At 39.7% G+C, this 18,780-nt stretch overlaps 1 protein-coding gene across 2 annotated transcripts; it reads left to right on the top strand.

Annotated features, from left to right (window-relative positions):
* The first annotated feature begins 222 nt into the window (after positions 1 to 222).
* Positions 223 to 3,631, top strand: LOC115194381 (putative E3 ubiquitin-protein ligase ARI6). 2 transcript variants are annotated; one of them, XM_029754039.1, is made up of 4 exons: positions 224 to 596; positions 996 to 1,096; positions 1,317 to 1,475; positions 1,596 to 3,631. In XM_029754039.1, the coding sequence occupies exons 1-4, from the start codon at positions 527 to 529 to the stop codon at positions 2,049 to 2,051; spliced, it is 786 nt and encodes a 261-aa protein (XP_029609899.1). In that variant the 5' UTR covers positions 224 to 526; the 3' UTR covers positions 2,052 to 3,631. The 2 variants fall into 2 exon arrangements, with proteins under 2 accessions (XP_029609898.1, XP_029609899.1); XM_029754038.1 differs by having other exon boundaries at positions 223 to 596; positions 1,317 to 3,631.
* Positions 3,632 to 18,780: the final 15,149 nt, after the last annotated feature.

Here is an 18,780-nt window from a genome sequence, read left to right as displayed (position 1 = left end):
TATGCCAACGAGCACGACAGGAGTGGCAAGGATGGGAATGATAGCTAAACAGACTGGTAACCATGCAGGCTGTCATTCATCTGCTCCATTATTTGAAACGTTGGCTAAGCAATGTTTACTGGTATTCACCTGGGATCCCAGATCCTGGTACCACAGTCAACTGTGTATGTAAGTGTATGATGGTTCATAAGGGTGTGCCCGTGTGCTTGGGTTGGTGTGGATTTGGGAGGGGTAGGCAAAGGGGTTTGGTTATGGGTCGGCACACTGTATGGGGAAGAGGTAGGTCTGTAAATGGAACTGGAATGTGGATATTTTCTGACATATGGGGAGGGAATTCCAGTGCCTGGGTACACGAAACCAGAGGACGTTGGAAAGCGAAAGTGAAATGTACTGATGTTGACAAACAAGGCCAAGGGACTTTCCATGGAAAGCAAGCCTGCTTCCCTTAGTCAGAACTCATAGTCTGTCCTGTGTGTATGAGGAAGTAACTGAGAGAGAGACAGAGACAAAAACAAAGAACAACACAATGGAGGACGAGAAGAGCTATGACCCCGGTGACAGGACACTCAAGTTTGTCAACAGACAGGACGACATTAGTAAGGTTTCTTTATGCCTCTCTTATGATTAAAAGGCAATGCTTTGAAAAATGTATGAACTGTATAGTGAACTGTGGCCAGACAGTGTAGATTGATTGTATCATGAAAGTACCTCATGTAAAGGCATTAGGAACATATCTACTTGTCATGTTTATTATTTTCTAATTAAAATGTAATGAAATGTAATTAATCATCTGAAATGGGATGTTGAAAGGAACATAATCACATACTGTATATGGTTGGTCTCTGTGTTGTAAATAATTTGGCAGCATTCATTGAAACTGGATTCCATTTGTGTAGGATTGTCCTGTTCTGGACCTGTGGCATTTGTACATTCTCATGCACCACTTGTCCCAAGGATACCTTTTTATCACTGTTTTCGTTGTTGTTGTGTCTCAGCTCTGGATGATGACCCTGACAGCTTGAGGGCAGAGATGTCCTGTGGTCATGCAGTCACCCCACAGTCACTGACCGGATGGTGTAAAAGCCTACTTGCCGATGTAATTATTGTTTCTTCCATCCGTTTTCAGGATACCATATTACTACTCCATTCTTCTGGATTTTCTTCAGGATTTTTTGCAATTTAATTTAATGAAATGTTTTATTTTAGTTGTTTTCATTTGACTTACAATATGCAACAAATTATTTGAAGTTATTATTATTGAGTACTTTGTATTTCTCACCATTGACCTCATCACAAGCATTTTTGTGTATTCCCAGGGGCAGCACGAGTTCATTTGTCCTGCACTCAATGGCAACCAGAAGTGTGGTGCGGTTTGGTCTTATCAGGAAGTGCGTAGGCTGGCTGCTCTGACTGCCCAGGAAATACAATACTTTGAAGAGACCATTGCCACCTTAGCTTCCCCCAAAGTCAAATCAGTGAGTACTCTGCAATTGGAATGCATGCAGCTGTCAATTACTGTGCATTCACAATATCACATTGTTGTAACGCTACAAAAAATGTATTTCCTTTTCCCCACCTGCTCCATCTTCAAAAAGTGCCCAGGCTGCAAGTCACTGTTAGTGAGAATGAACACGTCCAACTTAAACGTCCATTGCCCAGTGTGCTCTGCAGACAAGGGCCAGACCTACCAGTTCTGCTGGCAGTGCCTGAACCAGTGGAAAGGTCGGGGGCCGCGCTCTGACCACTGTGACAATACTGGCTGTTCCAACCAGAGGCTGCAGCTGCTGCAGAACTGTCCAACTGTCACCTTGCCCCAGGTACATGGGGTCACTGCCTGCCCCTCCATACGTGCCTGTCCCACCTGTGGCGCACTATTAGAGCATGACAAGACCGCTTGTAAGAATTTATTCTGCCCGCGTTGCAAGAAAGAGTTCTGTTTTGTGTGCCTTAAGCTCAAATCTGAGTGCATGAAGACCAGCTCACCATACAAAGCCTGCTCTGCTGGTGTTGCCCCCAGGCAGACCTCCATACCCACCTGGAGTGGTAATTAAAGACTTTATGCGTATATACATATTTATCACTTTCCCTCCTATGAGCCATCTGATCCAATACACTTCTCACAAGATATGTTAAGATAGCAATACAGCAATGTTCTGATCTAATGAGATGGATGTAGGATTTTCTACAGCCTAGAATCGAGGCCTTTCCCAGTCATGAAGGACACAGCTAGGCCCCTCTTGGTTCTCATTGGCAAAGAATTAACTCAATTTGGGGGTTCTATGTCAGACTCTCCGATACCACTTTTCCCATCATCTTATACCCCATAGGTTGTAAATAAACCCTTTTTAAGCTGATATACCATGTATCATTATTATAGGACTGTGAAACCCATAGCTGAATGTCTTCAGACTGAGCATTTCTCACCATTTATTAACGTAGAGAAATGTCTGTTTTATAACAGGCAGTGTCCATTTATTTACAGTAGTGTGTTGATTAATTATTTCTTTCTTCAGTGGAAATAAAGAATATGTATAAAAATGCAACATATAACAAAAAGCTATATCAAGCAGAGATGTACGACTATTTAACCATGTTAATCATTACTGAAACATGCAAACTACAAACATTTAACCAGTTAAAGATAATGAATACATGACATCTAGAAACAAATATTTTATTAAAAATAATTCATAAATAAGTCAAGAGTTGGCTGTAACAAACAAAGTGAGTGTGTGTATATGTGTGTAAGTGTTTGTGTGCGTGTGTGTGTATTATGGTGTATAGTATAATTTCCCATCATAAAAATGAATCCCCATTCCCCAATCAAATACCTTCATCGATACCAAAAATATAGAAAAAATACATCTGTCTTTTTTCTTCAATCTGACAACCCTCATAAAATTTGAAACAGTCCTGTATAAAACACATTATGACAGAAATGGTGTAATGTACACAAAACGTGGAGCCTTGTATTAAATGCATTATGAAGACAATTGTGTAATGTAGGCTCCACGAAATATGAAATGCGTTATGAAAAAAATCGTGTCGGCCTACTGTTGCCTACACGAAAAAAGGTCTTTCTGACTACAAGTGCACCAGTATCCCAAAGTTAAGTGAAAACAAGTACAGAAAACAGTATTGGCATTAACAAACAAAAAAAATGAAGGCTACTATTATATTATAATTATTTCAGTGACAATCTGGTTGATTTAACACTATTGGGTTGTTAACATGTTTTATTATTTTTTATTAATGTGGGACACAAAAAAGGGGAGTGCAGAACACTATTACCCATCATGCATTGCTCTAATAACTTTCAAAATATTGTTTTGAAGTTTTCCTACAGTGTGAATGATGTCCCACAAAAATGTGTATTTTCCTACGAATTAAGTCGCACAAGAATTTGTCGTTCCACTCAAATTAAGTTCACAAAAATGCACAAAAACATACAAAATCTGCTGAAATACGTTTTGTACGTATTTGCACGAGTTGAGTGTGAGATTGTGTTTCCAGAAAGCGACTGTCAAAGAACATAGCCAAGAACTGCTGTTTTTATGAGTGAGTTCATGTTTAAGTTTTTATTCAGCACTATCAACACTGTTTTTAATAAACAATATTACAAAACATAAAATGCTTCTCCCTACTTCCTCTAGCGCTGCAGCTGCAATGAATTAGTAACCAAGTGTATCATAGCCCTGCATTTGTATCATCATTAGCAGCTCGTGGTGTCTATTTTAATACTGAGAAATATTTCACTAACTCTGGTCATAGGACAACATGAATTTGTGTTCGAGGCAGATGCGGATGTATCACAAATAATAACTGTGTAAACCCAGGGGCTATAGGTAAAATAAGGCATATTTTGGTTGGGATCGATATGAGCTTTTCCAAAGTGTTTTTTGTAACAGTACTTGAGGATAAATATGAATTAGTATGTTACGTTCCCCAGTTTCTGTGTTGTAGTTTGTATATTTGTGAGTGCGTTTCAGGTAAAGGCTTCCTTAAATTCTCCAAGCAGCTGATTGGTCGGCCCCATTGCTGATTGGAGAGCTGACCCCGCCCCCTCGTCAGGACGCAGCTGTCTCCAATTAACAACCCCACCTAAAGCTATATAAGCCAGTGTGCTGTTGCTCAGAGGAGGAGACACAGAGATGATTGCAGGGAGATATTTGTTGAGAGAGGAGGTTGATGGCAGAGGGTTATATATGTTGGTTGTTTCTCAGAAAGAGAATCTGGTATGTACTTAGTTAGTTGTTGCTGAGAAACCTTATTATGTTCTGTGTTAGTTTGTTGCTCAGAGAGAGAGAGCTTCTTTAATGTCCTGAGTTTTTCTCAGTTTAGTTGTGTAATGGTTTGTTATTCTGTTTCCTTTGTTCCCAGGGGGGAAGTGGAAGGCACCTAGGGAGTGCTTAGGCAAGAGGCCCGCGGGCATACATATACCCGTAGTAATTTATTGTCTATACACACTAGGAAAGACCTGGGCGGACCATCCCCTGTATTTTGGTTAGTGCACCAGGTGGTGCTAGTTAGGTAAGTAGTGGGTAAGCAGGTAAGGTAGGAGAGGGGACTTTGATATTTACTTTCTATGCTTTGGTTCCGTCCAGCCCCTTTTCCCCAACCTTACTGCGTGAAGGAATAAATTCCCAGTAAACGGTATTCTCTGCCTATTTGTCATCCTTGCTCACACCTACACTTCCCTACCTTTTTCACAACACGGAGAGTTAAGTTGTAGCAGGGTGTTGCGTTCCCTATTTCTAGAGGCGTGCGTAACAGTACTATATGTTTGGTATTGTATGATACACTGGGCATCTCATTTAGAATGTGTTATAGCATGATGCATATGTATAGGTCAAAGTTTTTGTCCATTTTCTTTTGAATATATTCCATAGGGCCTCAACAGTGGTTTTGAAGGATACTACGTACAGTAACAGTGCAATGTAAAGTGCATGAGAAGATGACACTTCCATGTAGTTATTTGTCGTACTCTGGACATGTCTGTAGGGTTTCACACTCTGAACCAACTTCTAGGCAGACAGTCAGCATCAACCTGTAACATTTGGTATATGGTTAGTTACCCTAACAGTTAATAAAGTGGTTTGCATGTTGGACTTTGTTGGACTGTAACCTAGTAGAGCTCAAAGGAAATAATGTTGAGATAGTGGATTGTTAGCGAGGAACTAGAACGGTACATTTCTAATGGGGGGGGATCACCAAGAGGTTGGTTTTACAGAAATAATGTAATCATGCATGGGGTGGAATAAGTGAAAAAGGAACCATCTCTTTTTTTTATCCCTCTGTAACCATAGAAGCAGCTGAACATGAATAGGATGTCACATACTCTGAGGTCAGAAGACCAGGAGGTAGTGAGCAGGAGGATGCTGGGAAAGGTGAGGTGTGTGTATGTGTTACAGTTAGCTAAGGGTTATATTAAGTACCCCTTATTTAACCTTATAACCTTATAACTCCTGATCCCTCTTCCCCAGTTGATATTAAAGGCTGCCATCCCGGTTTCATAGGGTTTCTGTGTCTCTGTGTTCTTCTGCTGGGCCTGCCTATCACTCTGGGAGACCTCTGTGAGTAAATAACCAATTTACTGATCTGACCCTTTTACACTACTGAACAGAGCTGAGATGTACTGTACTGGCCTGCTTACGGTCCACCATAGTTGCTAGCCTGGAACCCTGCTGAAAAGGACAATGTACAAATAAAATGTCCAAGCCAGCCCAGACCAGCCCAGATAAGTATGTTTCAGGTTGTTACGATAGTGTGACGGGTCTCTGCTCCAGATGCTCCAACATGACTAGTCTTCAAGCTGAGGAGGCTTGCTCTGCCCAGATAAAGGAGAATCTAACAGGTGAGAATATCAATGATATATTTACCATTAGCAACCTCTTATATAAATGTTTCAGAGAATCCACCATATACTGTACGTCATTATGGTGCAGTTTGTCAACGGGGGACAGGCTCAGATTCAAATAATGCTGTTTCCTTGTAATAGGTAAATAAAACATTGTTTCAGTTTAACAGGAATATGGTTAGAAAATGTGCTGTTCTAGCTTGGACAAGGCTTACTTACTTTATGGTTAGATAAGCAAATATAGAAATATGTTTCGCTAGCACTGACTGGAATATGTTCTGGGATTCATCATGTGGCATTGGGAGTATAACACATCAGTCACCGGCTCCATTAATAAGTGCATCAACAGCGTCCCCACAGTGACCGTACGTACAAATTCCAACCAGAAGCCATGGATGACAGGCAACATCCGCACTGAGCTGAAGACTAGAGCTGCCGCTTTCAAGGAGTGAGACACTAATCCGGACGCTTATAAGAAATCACACTATGCCCTCAGACGAACCATCAAACAAACCGGACTAAGATTGAATCCTACTACACTGGCTCTGACGCTTGTTGGATATGGCAGGGCTTGCAAACTATCAAGGATTATAAAGAGAAACCTCGCCTCAACACGGGGACCCCTCAGGGATGCGTGCTAAGTCCCCCCATGTACTCCCTGTTCACCCATGACTGCGTGGCCACGCACAACTCCAACACCATCTTTAAGTTTGCTGACGACACAACAGTGGTAGGCCTGATCACCGCCAACGATGAGACAGCCTATAGGGAGGAGGTCAGAGACCTGGCAGTGTGGTGCCAAGACAACAGCCGCTCCCTCAATGTGAGCAAGACAAAGGAGCTGATCGTGGGCTACAGGAAAAGGAGTGCTGAGCACACCCCATTCACATCAACAGGGCTGTAGTGGAGCGGGTCAAGAACTTCAAGTTCCTTGGTGTCCACATCACTAAGGAAATATCATGGTCCAAACACACCAAGACATTAGTGAAGAGGGCACGACAACGCCTATTCCCCCTCAGGAGACTGAAAAGAGTTGGCATGGGTCCTGTGAAAAAAGTATTTGTCCCCTTTCTAATTTTCTCTACTTTTGCAAATGTTTTATATTGAATGTTATCAGATCTTCAACCAAAGTCTATTATATATAAAGGGAACCTGAGTGAACAATTACGTACATATTTCATTTATTTCATTAACAAAGTTATGCAACACCAAATGTTCCTGTGTGAAAAAGTAATTGCCCCTGACACTCAATAACTGGTTGTGCCACCTTTAGCTGCAGTGACTCCAACCAAACGCTTCCTGTATTTCATCAGTCTCTCATGCTGCTGTGGAGGAATTTTGGGCCACTCTTCCATGCAGAAGTGCTTTAACTCAGCGACATTTTGAACTGCACGTTTCAAGTCCTGCCACAACATCTCAATTGGGATTAGGTCTGGACTTTGACTAGGCCATTCCAAAACTTCAAATGTGTTGCTTTTTAACCATTTTCATGTAGACTTGATTGTGTGTTTGGATCATTGTCTTGCTGCATGACCCAGCTGCGCTTCAGCTCACATACGGATGGCCTTACATTCTCCTGTAGAATTATGTGATACAGAGCAGAATTCATTGTTCCTTCTATTAATGCAAGTCGTCCAGGTCCTGAGGCAGCAAAGTATCCCTAAACCATCACGCTACCACCACCATGCTTGACCGTTGGTATGAGGTTCTTACTGTGGAATGTAGGGTTTGGTTTTCGCCAGGCATAATGGCACCCATGTTGTTTTAAAACTTTTGATTCATCTGTCCATAGAACATTCTTCTAAGAGTCTTGATGATCATCCAGGTGCTTCCAGGCTTTTCTGCTAAATTCACACTAAGTGAATTTTTTGGACAGGATGGGTCCAATTATGTCTGGTGAAAACCAAACACTGCATTAAGAAACTCATGTTGTCAGAATTAACATCTGGCACTCTGTAAAGTAGATGCTCCAGGTCATCAGATGAACCATGGAACCAACCACAAACATTCACTCAGTAACCCACAGCTCTCTATTCCTTCCTGTTCCTTTGAGACGGGAGCCAGCGGAAGAAGAGAGAAGTTCAATCAAATCAATCTATCAATCCAGTTGACACGGTAGGGCAACAGTAGATGTCCCAGAGGAAAGACAGGATGATAATGGAATGGTTGTTCAAATTATTAGACAGATGAACATAAAAGACAGTAGTGGAGAGGATAATGTTGCAGGTGGTGAAGATGATAACAATGGAGAGAAAGAACTGAAAGGAGAGAATAATGAGTTTATAGAGCTTTAATAAAAATGTTTTAAATGCCAGAGCTTTTCAGTCTGTGTTTTTAGCCTGTTGGTTTTAGTTCTTGTCTATACTATTCACAGAAACTTTATCTTCTATATGTTTTCACAGATGATATTAGATATTCTTTTGAATGTAGTCATCAGATAGATTTTTTCCAAATCATTTTGAAAAGGACATGGCATAGGATTTTGGGTAAATCCTTGGAGGGAAATCCTGTAATGTATGAAGAAAAAGAAAGCGCTTAATTCTTGAAATGAATAGATTAAAAAGAGCATGTAATAATAAAGGAAATAATAAAGGATTAGTGTGACAGCGGTGATGTGACAGCTGTGATGTGTGACAGCTGTGACGTATTGCTCTTCTAATTTCACCAAGTTAGCATTGCTTGGAATTTTGTTTGTGATGTGTTTATAGATTTGAACAGAACTAGTGTGCATTAGTTTTTATAATTAAGTAATGCTAATGGCACTAACTATGGATCGATATTCTCTCAAGCTGATTAGAGGTTTATAACCACAGAGTGCAGAGACCAAGGTACACTGGCCTGGGATCTCATTCCTTTGACTATCACCATGGCAATAGATCACAAAATGGGAAGACAAACAAACATTAAAAATAAATGTAAAATAAAAGCTGTTGTCTTGTTGAAAAAATATATACATGATCAAATCTGAAGGGCAATCTACAGAGAAAAGTTACTGATTGTACAAAAATCTCTGAGACAGGTAATATCTGATCATGCGATTGACTACACCTGATACCTGGCCATCTGCTGCTGTTGCTGGCATTTCTCTGGTTGGCACATGCTCCCTTCCCTATCAATTGACCTATTTTAGCTTTCCATCCGTCCCCTTTGTTCTCTGATTTATCATGTGTTACAAAAACACACAGATTAAAATACATCAAAGAGAAATAGTGCTCATTACCTTGTTGCCACACCAATAAAACAACTCTTTATTAAGATATCTTACAGTAACAATGACCCTTACGAACAATCTACAAATTATCCTTACCTCATACTGAGCCATGATGGAGAATGCAGTGATTCCATAGCAATCAATGGGCCCCTAAATTTGAGAACAAACCAAAACTTTATCCCTTTGTATATCACTACTATTGTATCATTAATATCAATATTTCATTAAATGTGTTTGTAATCCTTTGTAGCATGAACGGTTTTGATTGCCTTGTACCCAGTCTTATCTGACTTCAGCCCCATTAGTAAAGAACTTGTGTAGTCTTATGAGGACCAATAGACTTAGATGGACATTGCATCATTGTATCTCACAGCGTCTGTGAGAGCACGGGCAGCGCCATTGAGGCCATATCCATTTTGAAGTAGTCAATTTTCTTCTTTTAGTACTTCTATGAGTTGGTAAACAAAGTGAAAGGGTGCATACTGCCACCTGGAGTGTGTTATTTGAACAGGTACAGTATAAAGTCAAGGTTGGCGATTTACTGCCACCTGCAGTTATGGAATGTTTGCTCACAAATATAATTAATTGGCTGATCCTACCTGATGACCCGGGTGGAATCGTGGGGTCATTCCTTAACCCATAAGAAGTCCCACCCAGTTGACTACTCCAAAATGGTAAAAGTCCTCAATGGCGCTTCCCATGCTAAAACAAGCTTTTGGCCACTAGAGTCCTCTATCTATCCCTATGTGAGGACCAGACCTCTATGAACCAGGTGTCGTATGGTAGCATCATGTACTTTATCATAGCATGTCAATCTGCCCGGGGGGTTAAACAGGAACTTCTGTTTCCTTGTATGAATGCAAAGTTGGTCTATAATTCATATTCATTGTACAATGTTAACAAATACTCAGTCATAAACAAATTATTTAATATAAGATATAAATGTTATTACATCAACAGACTTAGATGGACATAGATGGACATTAGCTGTAGGACTTTAGAACATTGATAAAAGTAAAGTAACAATTTGATAATAAAGATACTACAAAATAATATTATGCCACTTATACAATTACCTCATTCATCATTCTCAACAATACATTTCTGAAATATCTTGAATCGATTTTTGTTGATTACTGTATTGCTATCTTAACATATCTTGTGAGAAGTGAATTGGATCAGATGGCTCATAGGAGGGAAAGTGATGAATATATACACATAAAGTCTTTAATTACCACTCCAGGTGGGTATGGAGGTCTGCCTGGGGGCAACACCATCAGAGCAGGCTTTGTATGGTGAGCTGGTCTTCATGCACTCAGATTTGAGCTTAAGGCACACAAAACAGAACTCTTTCTTGCAACGCAGGCAGAATAAATTCTTACAAGCGGTCTTGTCATGCTCCAATAGTGCGCCACAGGTAGGACAGGCACGCATGGATGGGCAGGCAGTGACCCCATGTACCTGGGGCAAGGCGACGGTTGGACAGTTTTGCAGCAGATGCAGCCTCTGGTCAGAGTGTGGCCCCGGACCTTTTAACTGCTTCAGGTTTTTAAACAATTTGGACAGTGACTTTGGGATGGCCGTGTAACCAAAGGACATCTCTGCCCTCAAGGTTTCAGGGATATCATCCAGAGCTGACACACAACAACAATGAAAACAGTGATAAAAAGGTATCCTTGGGACAAGTGGTGCATGAGAATGTACAAATGACACAGGGCCAGAACAGGACAAACCTACATAAATGGAATCCAGTTTCAATGAATGCTGCCAAATTATTTACAACACAGAGACCAACCATATACAGTATGTGATTATGTTCCTTTCAACATTCCATTTCAGATGATTAATTACATTTCATTACATTTTAATTAGAAAATAATAAACATGACAAGTAGATATGTTCCTAATACCTTTACATGAGGTACTTTCAAGATACAATCTACACTGTCTGGCCACAGTTCACTATACAGTTCATATATTTTTCAAAGCATTGCCTTTTAATTATAAGAGAGGCATAAAGAAACCTTACTAATGTCGTCCCGTCTGTTGACAAACTCGAGTGTCCTGTCACCGGGGTCATATCTCTTCTTGTCCTCCATTATGTTGCTCTTTCTCTTTGGCCTCTCCGTTACTGCCTCATACACACAGGACGGACAATGAGATATGACTAAGGGAAGCAGGCTTGCTTTCACTGGAAAGTCCCTTGGCCTTGTTTGTCAACATCAGTACATTTGACTTTCGCTTTCTAGCATTTACAAGAAGTCCAACCTCCTCTGCTTTCCTGTACCCAGGCACTGGAATTCCTTCCCCATGTCAGCACACAGGCACACCCTTACGTACCTTTAAACACTTACAGGCACAGCTGACTGTGGTACCAGGATCTGGGATCCCAGGGGAATACCAGTAAACATTGCTTAGCCAACGTTTCAAATAATGGAGCAGATGAATGACAGCCTGCATGGTTACCAGTCTGGTTAGCTATCATTCCCATCCTTGACACTCCTGTCGTGCTCGTTGGCATATGACACAGGAGTGGAATGCGTTAGCTAAACAGACTGGTTCCCAGGCTAGATGAATGACAATCAAACACTGATATTTCTACTCTTTGTCTGGTTGTAAAATAGACATTTATAGTAGAAAGTTTGGTGCTTTCCAGCAGTGGTACAAGAACTATCTTGAACTTAGATATTTCATTATCAAGCATTGTTCCCAAAACATCTCTCAAAACATTGTTCCTATTTCAACATGACAATGCCCCCGTGCACAAAGCGAGGTCCATACAGAAATGGCTTGTTGAGAAGAAGTTGACTGGCCTGCACAGAACCCTGACCTCAACCCCATCGAACACCTTTGGGATGAATTGGAGCGCCTACTGCGAGCCAGGCCTAATCGCCCAACATCAGTGCCCGACCTCACTAATGCTCTTGTGGTTGAATGGAAGCAGGTCCCCGCTGCAATGTTCCAACATCTAGTGGAAAGCCTTCCCAGAAGAGTGGAGGCTGTTATAGCAGCAAAGGGGGGACCAACTACATATCGATGCCTATGATTTTTAAATTAGATATTCGACGAGCAGATGTCAACATACTTTTGGTCATGTAGTGAATCTCTATTTTACGTGATGACCTTTTGTCTGATAAAGGTACACCTATCAGAGATCTCAGTTGACTTATCAATACTTATAAAACGAGTTGTTTGGTTCCTGGATGCTGATTGGACAAGAAGCATACCAAGACATGCTGATTGGCCTTCACAGACACACCTATGCCTGCTAACAGTTCCCTCTGAAAATGGTTACTGCGCCTCAATAAAAATATAATGTTCATGTTGCTGTCCTAGTCATCTCTAGTAACTTTACTAACTCGCACATTATTTCCCCTTGCTTCCAGCCTACCATTTAGTTTGGTACAGCAGGGGTTTGATAAAAGCCTCACTCTCGTCCTGTCCTACCTCGGAAACAATGTACCGTACATAGAGAGTAGAGGTCGACCGATTAATCGGAATGGCCGATTAATTAGGGCCGATTTCAAGTTTTCATAACAATCGGAAATCGGTATTTTTGGACGCCGATTTGGCCGATTAAAAAAAAAAATGTTAGACCTTTATTTAACTAGGCAAGTCAGTTAAGAACACATTCTTATTTTCAATGACGGCCTAGGAACGGTGGGTTAACTGCCTTGTTCAGAGGCAGAACAACAGATTTTTACCTTGTCAGCTCAGGGATTCAATCTTGCAACCTTACGGTTAACTAGTCCAACGCTCTAACCACCTGCTTTACATTGCACTCCACGAGGAGGCTGCCTGTTACGCGAATGCAGTAAGAAGCCAAGGTAAGTTGCTAGCTAGCATTAAACTTATCTTATAAAAAACAATCAATCAATCATAATCACTAGTTAACTACACACGGTTGATGATATTACTAGTTTATCTAGCCTGTCCTGCGTTGCATATAATCGCTTAGGTACACGTTGCTCCAAACATAAACATCAATGCCTTTCTTAAAATCAATACACAAGTATATATTTTTAAACCTGCATATTTAGTTAATATTGCCTGCAAACATGAATTTCTTTTAACTAAGGGAAAATGTGTCACTTCTCTTGCAAACAGAGTCAGGGTATATGCAGCAGTTTGGGCCGCCTGGCTCGTTGTGAATTGTGAAGACTATTTCTTCCTAACAAAGACAGCCGACTTTGCCAAACGGGGGATGATTTAACAAAAGCGCATTTGCGAAAAAAGCACAATCGTTGCACGACTGTACCTAACCATAAACATCAATGCCTTTCTTAAAATCAATACACAGAAGTATATATTTTGAAACCTGCATATTTAGCTAAAAGAAATCCAGGTTTTAGGCAATATTAACCAGGTGAAATTGTGTCATTTTGCGTTCAGTGCACGCAGTCAGGGTATATGCAACAGTTTGGGCCGCCTGGCTCATTGCGAACTAATTTGCCAGAATTTTACGTAAATATGACATAACATTGAAGGTTGTGCAATGTAACAGGAATAATGTTTTGTTTTTCGTTTTACTAGCATTTAAGAGCAGTTGGAGGCCACGGAAGGAGTGTTGTATGGCGTTGATGCTCGTTTGGAGGTTTGTTAACACAGTGTCCAAAGAAGAGCCAGATGTATACAGAATGGTGTTGTCTGTGATCCATCTAGTGGTGGATCAAAGAATGTCGCAAGAGCGACATCATTGATATATACAGAGCAAAGAGTCAGCCCGAGAATTGAACCCTGTGGCACCCCCATAGAGACTGCCAGAGTTCCAGACAACAGGCCCTCCGATTTGACACACTGAGATATGACTCTAACTCTATGTCAAACTGTGCAGCCAGAATAACAGAAAAGTAGCTGCATTTGCGTTTGTTTAAGCTGTTTTCTAGTTACGTTTATTTAGATACATCAATAACAATGAGCTTATGAAGCACCATTTCGCCTGGCATAGAAAATGTGCTCTCTAGTTGTCAGGACACTGTTATTAAGAGGAGCTAGCCAACAACACAGCTAAAATAATCTCTTCAAACTGAAGCTAGAAAGACATCAAACTAGCTGCATTTCATTTAGTTTGACCTGTATCTATTGACAGTTCTTTGTATATATCCATACAATTTATACCAGCTGATTTATGACTTCGACTGGCTGAGAAAAGCTGCCTGCCTTTCTGTCTAGTCCCAACTTCCAACCCAGACAAGTTCATTACTATGGGAAAACTGGAGATTGAATTTTAATATTGAAACAATGTTGCAAATGTCGGAGAGACAGACAGCAAGGTTCATACAAATCTCCACTGTTGATATCCAAACGCTAGTCTAAAAGAAATGGGAGATAATGTCTAGATGCTTTTTACAGTGAAGATCAAGTTTATAAATTGTCTGGTTGGGCTGATGAGACTGGATTGCACAGTAAGATGGAACAGAGTAAATAGGTATTTCATTGTCATAGCTTTAGCCGGTGGTAACTTGTGGATTATAAACTGGGTGGGTCGAGCCCTGAATGCTGATTGGTTGAAAGCTGTGGACCATACCACGGGTATGACAAAGCATTTATTTTTACTGCTCTAATTACGTTGATAACCAGTTTATAATAGCAATAAAGCACCTCAAGGATTTGTGGTATATGGCCAATATACCACGGCTAAGGGCTGTATCCAGGTCCATAGCAGTGGTATATGGGCCATATACCACACCCCCTTGGGCCTTACTGCTTAAATAGACACTGGCTGGAATGCGGTTTTAAACAATCAGCATTCAGGAATAGACCAACCCATTGTATAATGCTTAATTATACATTATACTGATAATGATTTGGCCACAAACTAGCAGTGGGTAGCTATTAATTTAGTTTATTTGCACAAATCAAAAGACAATTTGTAACAGTTAAAAAAACAATCTATTTAAACAAACCAAACTTATTTCAAGGTAAAGAGCAATCTAACTTCATGTTGTGGATGAACTGTCCATGAGTTGGTACCTTTGCATGGTTTTAAGTTTCAAACTGATTGATCAACACGGGTCGAGGTGAGGAGGGGGATTATTTAAGACCTGTGGGCTTATAAAGATTCATCACAAATCACTAGTGGTTGTGAGCAATACAGATCAACATATGCCAGTGCCATATGACAGTACAGCAGCTGAATCTCAAAATTGCTGAGAATGTGTCTGAGAGCTCGGAGAGCTCATCCACAAGGCACATAAAACTACCAGAACCAATCTGTCATTCAGCTGGTGATGAGGCAACTGGCCTTGGGGATGGAGGGGCTGAAGAATGGGCAGAATGAAGCCACCTGCTGCTTCCACAGCCTACTGTGCCTGGATGTCTGATGATAGCCAATGTATATTTCTGATATAGAGCTACTTGCAAAGGTTGACTTTACTATCTAGTTCTGATCTCGAAACCAAAGGATGAAAAGAGAACGTTGTTTATATGTAATTCTCAAAATAAAAATTGGGTATTTACTATGTGACTAGAAGGCAGATTTGAATTTTCTTTACTTGCTCTCTTCTGTCATTTTATTTTTCATGCATTTTTATCAAGACTATTGACTTAATCTGAGCTATCTATATGTCAGACATTTTTCAGCAATACATTCGCTACATGCTCTATAATCTCAATTTCTTAAACCTTTTATGTGACGCAAATGTTGTTGTTCATTAAGAAATCGTGTGTGTGAGAGAGGCGATATATATAAATTATTAATAAGATCTCTTAATATTTTCTTTAAAAAAAAGCTTGTATGGAATACGTACATCTGGGTCCTCCATTTAGATCTCAAGTGAGGTAAAGTGAATCTAAATCGAAAGTGAAATTTTGAAAAGTGTTAGGGTTTAACCAACTATTTGTTTGCATAACCAATATAATACAACTATTTAAACCTATATAATAAAATTAGTTGTGGTGCATACCTTATGAATACTAATGCTAAACATAAGAGGTTTATATTGTATTAACATAGATTGAGCGACATATAATAGACATGACTAACTGGAGGGTTGCTGGCTAGTGGGAGTGTAGGCTGAGTAGACTCGTGACACACACACACACAGTGCCTGGTTGTGGGGCCGCTCAAGGACAGGTGTACGAGAGGGGCTGGTAGAATGGGAGATAGCTGTAGCACAAAAGCATAAACTGTCCTAACTGTAGCATAAAAACAGGCACTGTCCTTGGGTGTCTGACTCTCAGGTAGGAGGACATTTTTTGTTGAGCAACAGCAGTGGCAGCCAGGGAAAGTGTTGGGGGAATAATTTGGTGACATCTTGTGGACTTAATGTGATTATAAAATAGGGGGCTAGTTAACCCTGAGTATCCTTACAGTAGGCTATGTTATGAATGAGGGTTAGGGGGAAAGTTAGGGTTCAAAATAATAATAATGGTAAGCTTAATAATAACAACACCAATAATAATAATATGCTCATAATAATAATAATGTGAGCTACGTAACTTGATTTTTATAACAATTATTGTTGAAGTTTTTTATTAGTGTTGTTGTTGTTATAATTATTGTTATAATTTTATAATTGTTATTGTTGTAATAATAATGTTCTTATTATTAACCTATTTGTTTACAATAAGGTATGACTAAGACAGTTGATGTCATTAAAGTATGTCTTTTTCCAAATGAAGTGGTATAATGTAAATCTCACAGATTGTGAACATTTTCTCCATAACATGCATTTTTTTTAAAGTTTTATGAAGATTATTCGGACACGGAAAATTTAAAAATTAATTCCAAGGAAAATCGTCCAAAGAAGAAAGGATGTGATGACAACATTGTAAAGAGGTTTAAAATTAAACTTGACCTCATATTTGGTAAGCAATTAAGTTCGAGCTATTACAGGCCTACATGCTGACACACTGAGGTGGATGAGTTATAGAATTACAATAATTCCTCATTCTTCTCTTATTTTAGACTACAATGGCTTATATTATCAAGGGTCAATGTGTTATTTGAACAGTGTGCTGCAGGTCCTCTTCATGACTAAGGACTTCAGTTAGGCTGTGGAAAGGTTCGAATATTTACATTATTAACTGCACTGGATTTAGGCCCTCTTAACACAATGATTACAATCTAAAATCAATATCTTTAAAGAGAATAATAATATAAATAGAGAAGCTATAGATCTCACATCTCTCCTCACAGCCACTGTGGTCCAGATCAGAAGGCTGCTGATTTTCACCTGAAAAACCTATTCATGACTTTATAGACAAGTGAACCTCACACAAAAGACATGGCATCCTTACTGGGTATTGGAAATTGTGAGCTTACTGTAGATATCCTGCTGAGAATTTTATTTTACTTTATGTAACGTTGATAAATGTACAGGTGCTCTCATAGCATTTAAATAATTATATTAATTTATTAAAACGTATATCCTTTGTAATTTGACCTACCGCAAGAGTGTTTTGACTCGTCATATCTTTTTCCACCCAGTGTTCGAACAACATGATGCTGCTGAATGTTTTGAGATTTTAAGCATGGTCAATCCGGATGTGTCTCAGGTCCTTTATCATGTATTATACTGAGATAATTTTGGACAAAAACCTGCAACTGAACATGTTTGACATGTTATATATTACATATTTTTGGCTTGAGATCTTCAAAGGACATTTAGGACGAACTACCACGTGTTTAGAAGGTCATATGACCAGTGATGAAACTGGTCAATTTTGGACACTGCCCCTTTCACTGGAAACAAACTACAGTGTGGTAGGGTAAATACACTTAAAAGTATTTTAGTAATTCCAAAAGTTTTTGATGGAGCAGGGAATGATTGTAAACTGTGTGTGTTTCAGAGGGAAGGGTTTGAGGAGTTTTTCAAGTCTTCAACGATCAGTGGGATGTACTGTGACCAATGTGATGAGAAAACACATGCAACCATTGTGAGTTGTGATATTTGGAATACTCAATCAATATCCTTAATAATTGTACCAAAAGATAACGTGCTTTTCACTATGTAAGGTTGTAATACTGTATAACACTGTCTCCCTCTAGTGGTTATATTAATCAGGACTGAGTGTTTGTTTTGTGTCTGCAGGTATATAAGATGGTACATCACCCAGAGATTCTAACTCTGCTACTCAAGAGGTTTCAGTTTGACGACCACAGTAAGTCATACGTGAAAAAGGACTGCTGTGTGAATATTCCTCAAACGTTACATACAAAAGGTATTTAGAGATACTTTCTTTATTTGACACGTGCTTTCATAACACACATTCTCAGATAGGCGACACATTTGTATATTAATTCAGTCAGGTTAGGCTAAGAGAACAGCAGCAGTATAAAAGGAAATCAGAAGGTTCCGTTATAGCTCTCCTTCTTATTGGTCCTTTTGATTTATCCAATGTCTCTGAACAGAACTGTGACTATGAACTCTATGCGGTTGTGGACCATGTGGGGAGTCTAATAGGTGGTCATTACACGGCTACAATCAAGTCCCATGATGATCACAACTGGTATGTCTTTGATGACACTAAAGTCAGACAGGTAAGATTTTGAAATGTTTTATTGAATTGAATATTAATTGTTTCAGTGTCAAAGATGATGTCAAGGATGACGTCAAAGATGATGTCAAAGATGTCTCATCAGAATGTAATAAAACACCACCTATAGACCCCACTTCCTCAATATACAGTAGTTCCATACCCATCCGAGGCCAATATATATAATATATATACAGTATTTGTTTACTATTTGTAATATATACTGCACCTC

The sequence above is a fragment of the Salmo trutta genome, chromosome 5, assembly GCF_901001165.1.
Source record: "Salmo trutta chromosome 5, fSalTru1.1, whole genome shotgun sequence".
Classification (NCBI taxonomy): Eukaryota; Metazoa; Chordata; class Actinopteri; order Salmoniformes; family Salmonidae; genus Salmo; species Salmo trutta.
The sequence above is the reverse complement of the archived record's forward strand: the minus strand, read 5'-3'. Positions and strand labels throughout refer to the sequence as shown.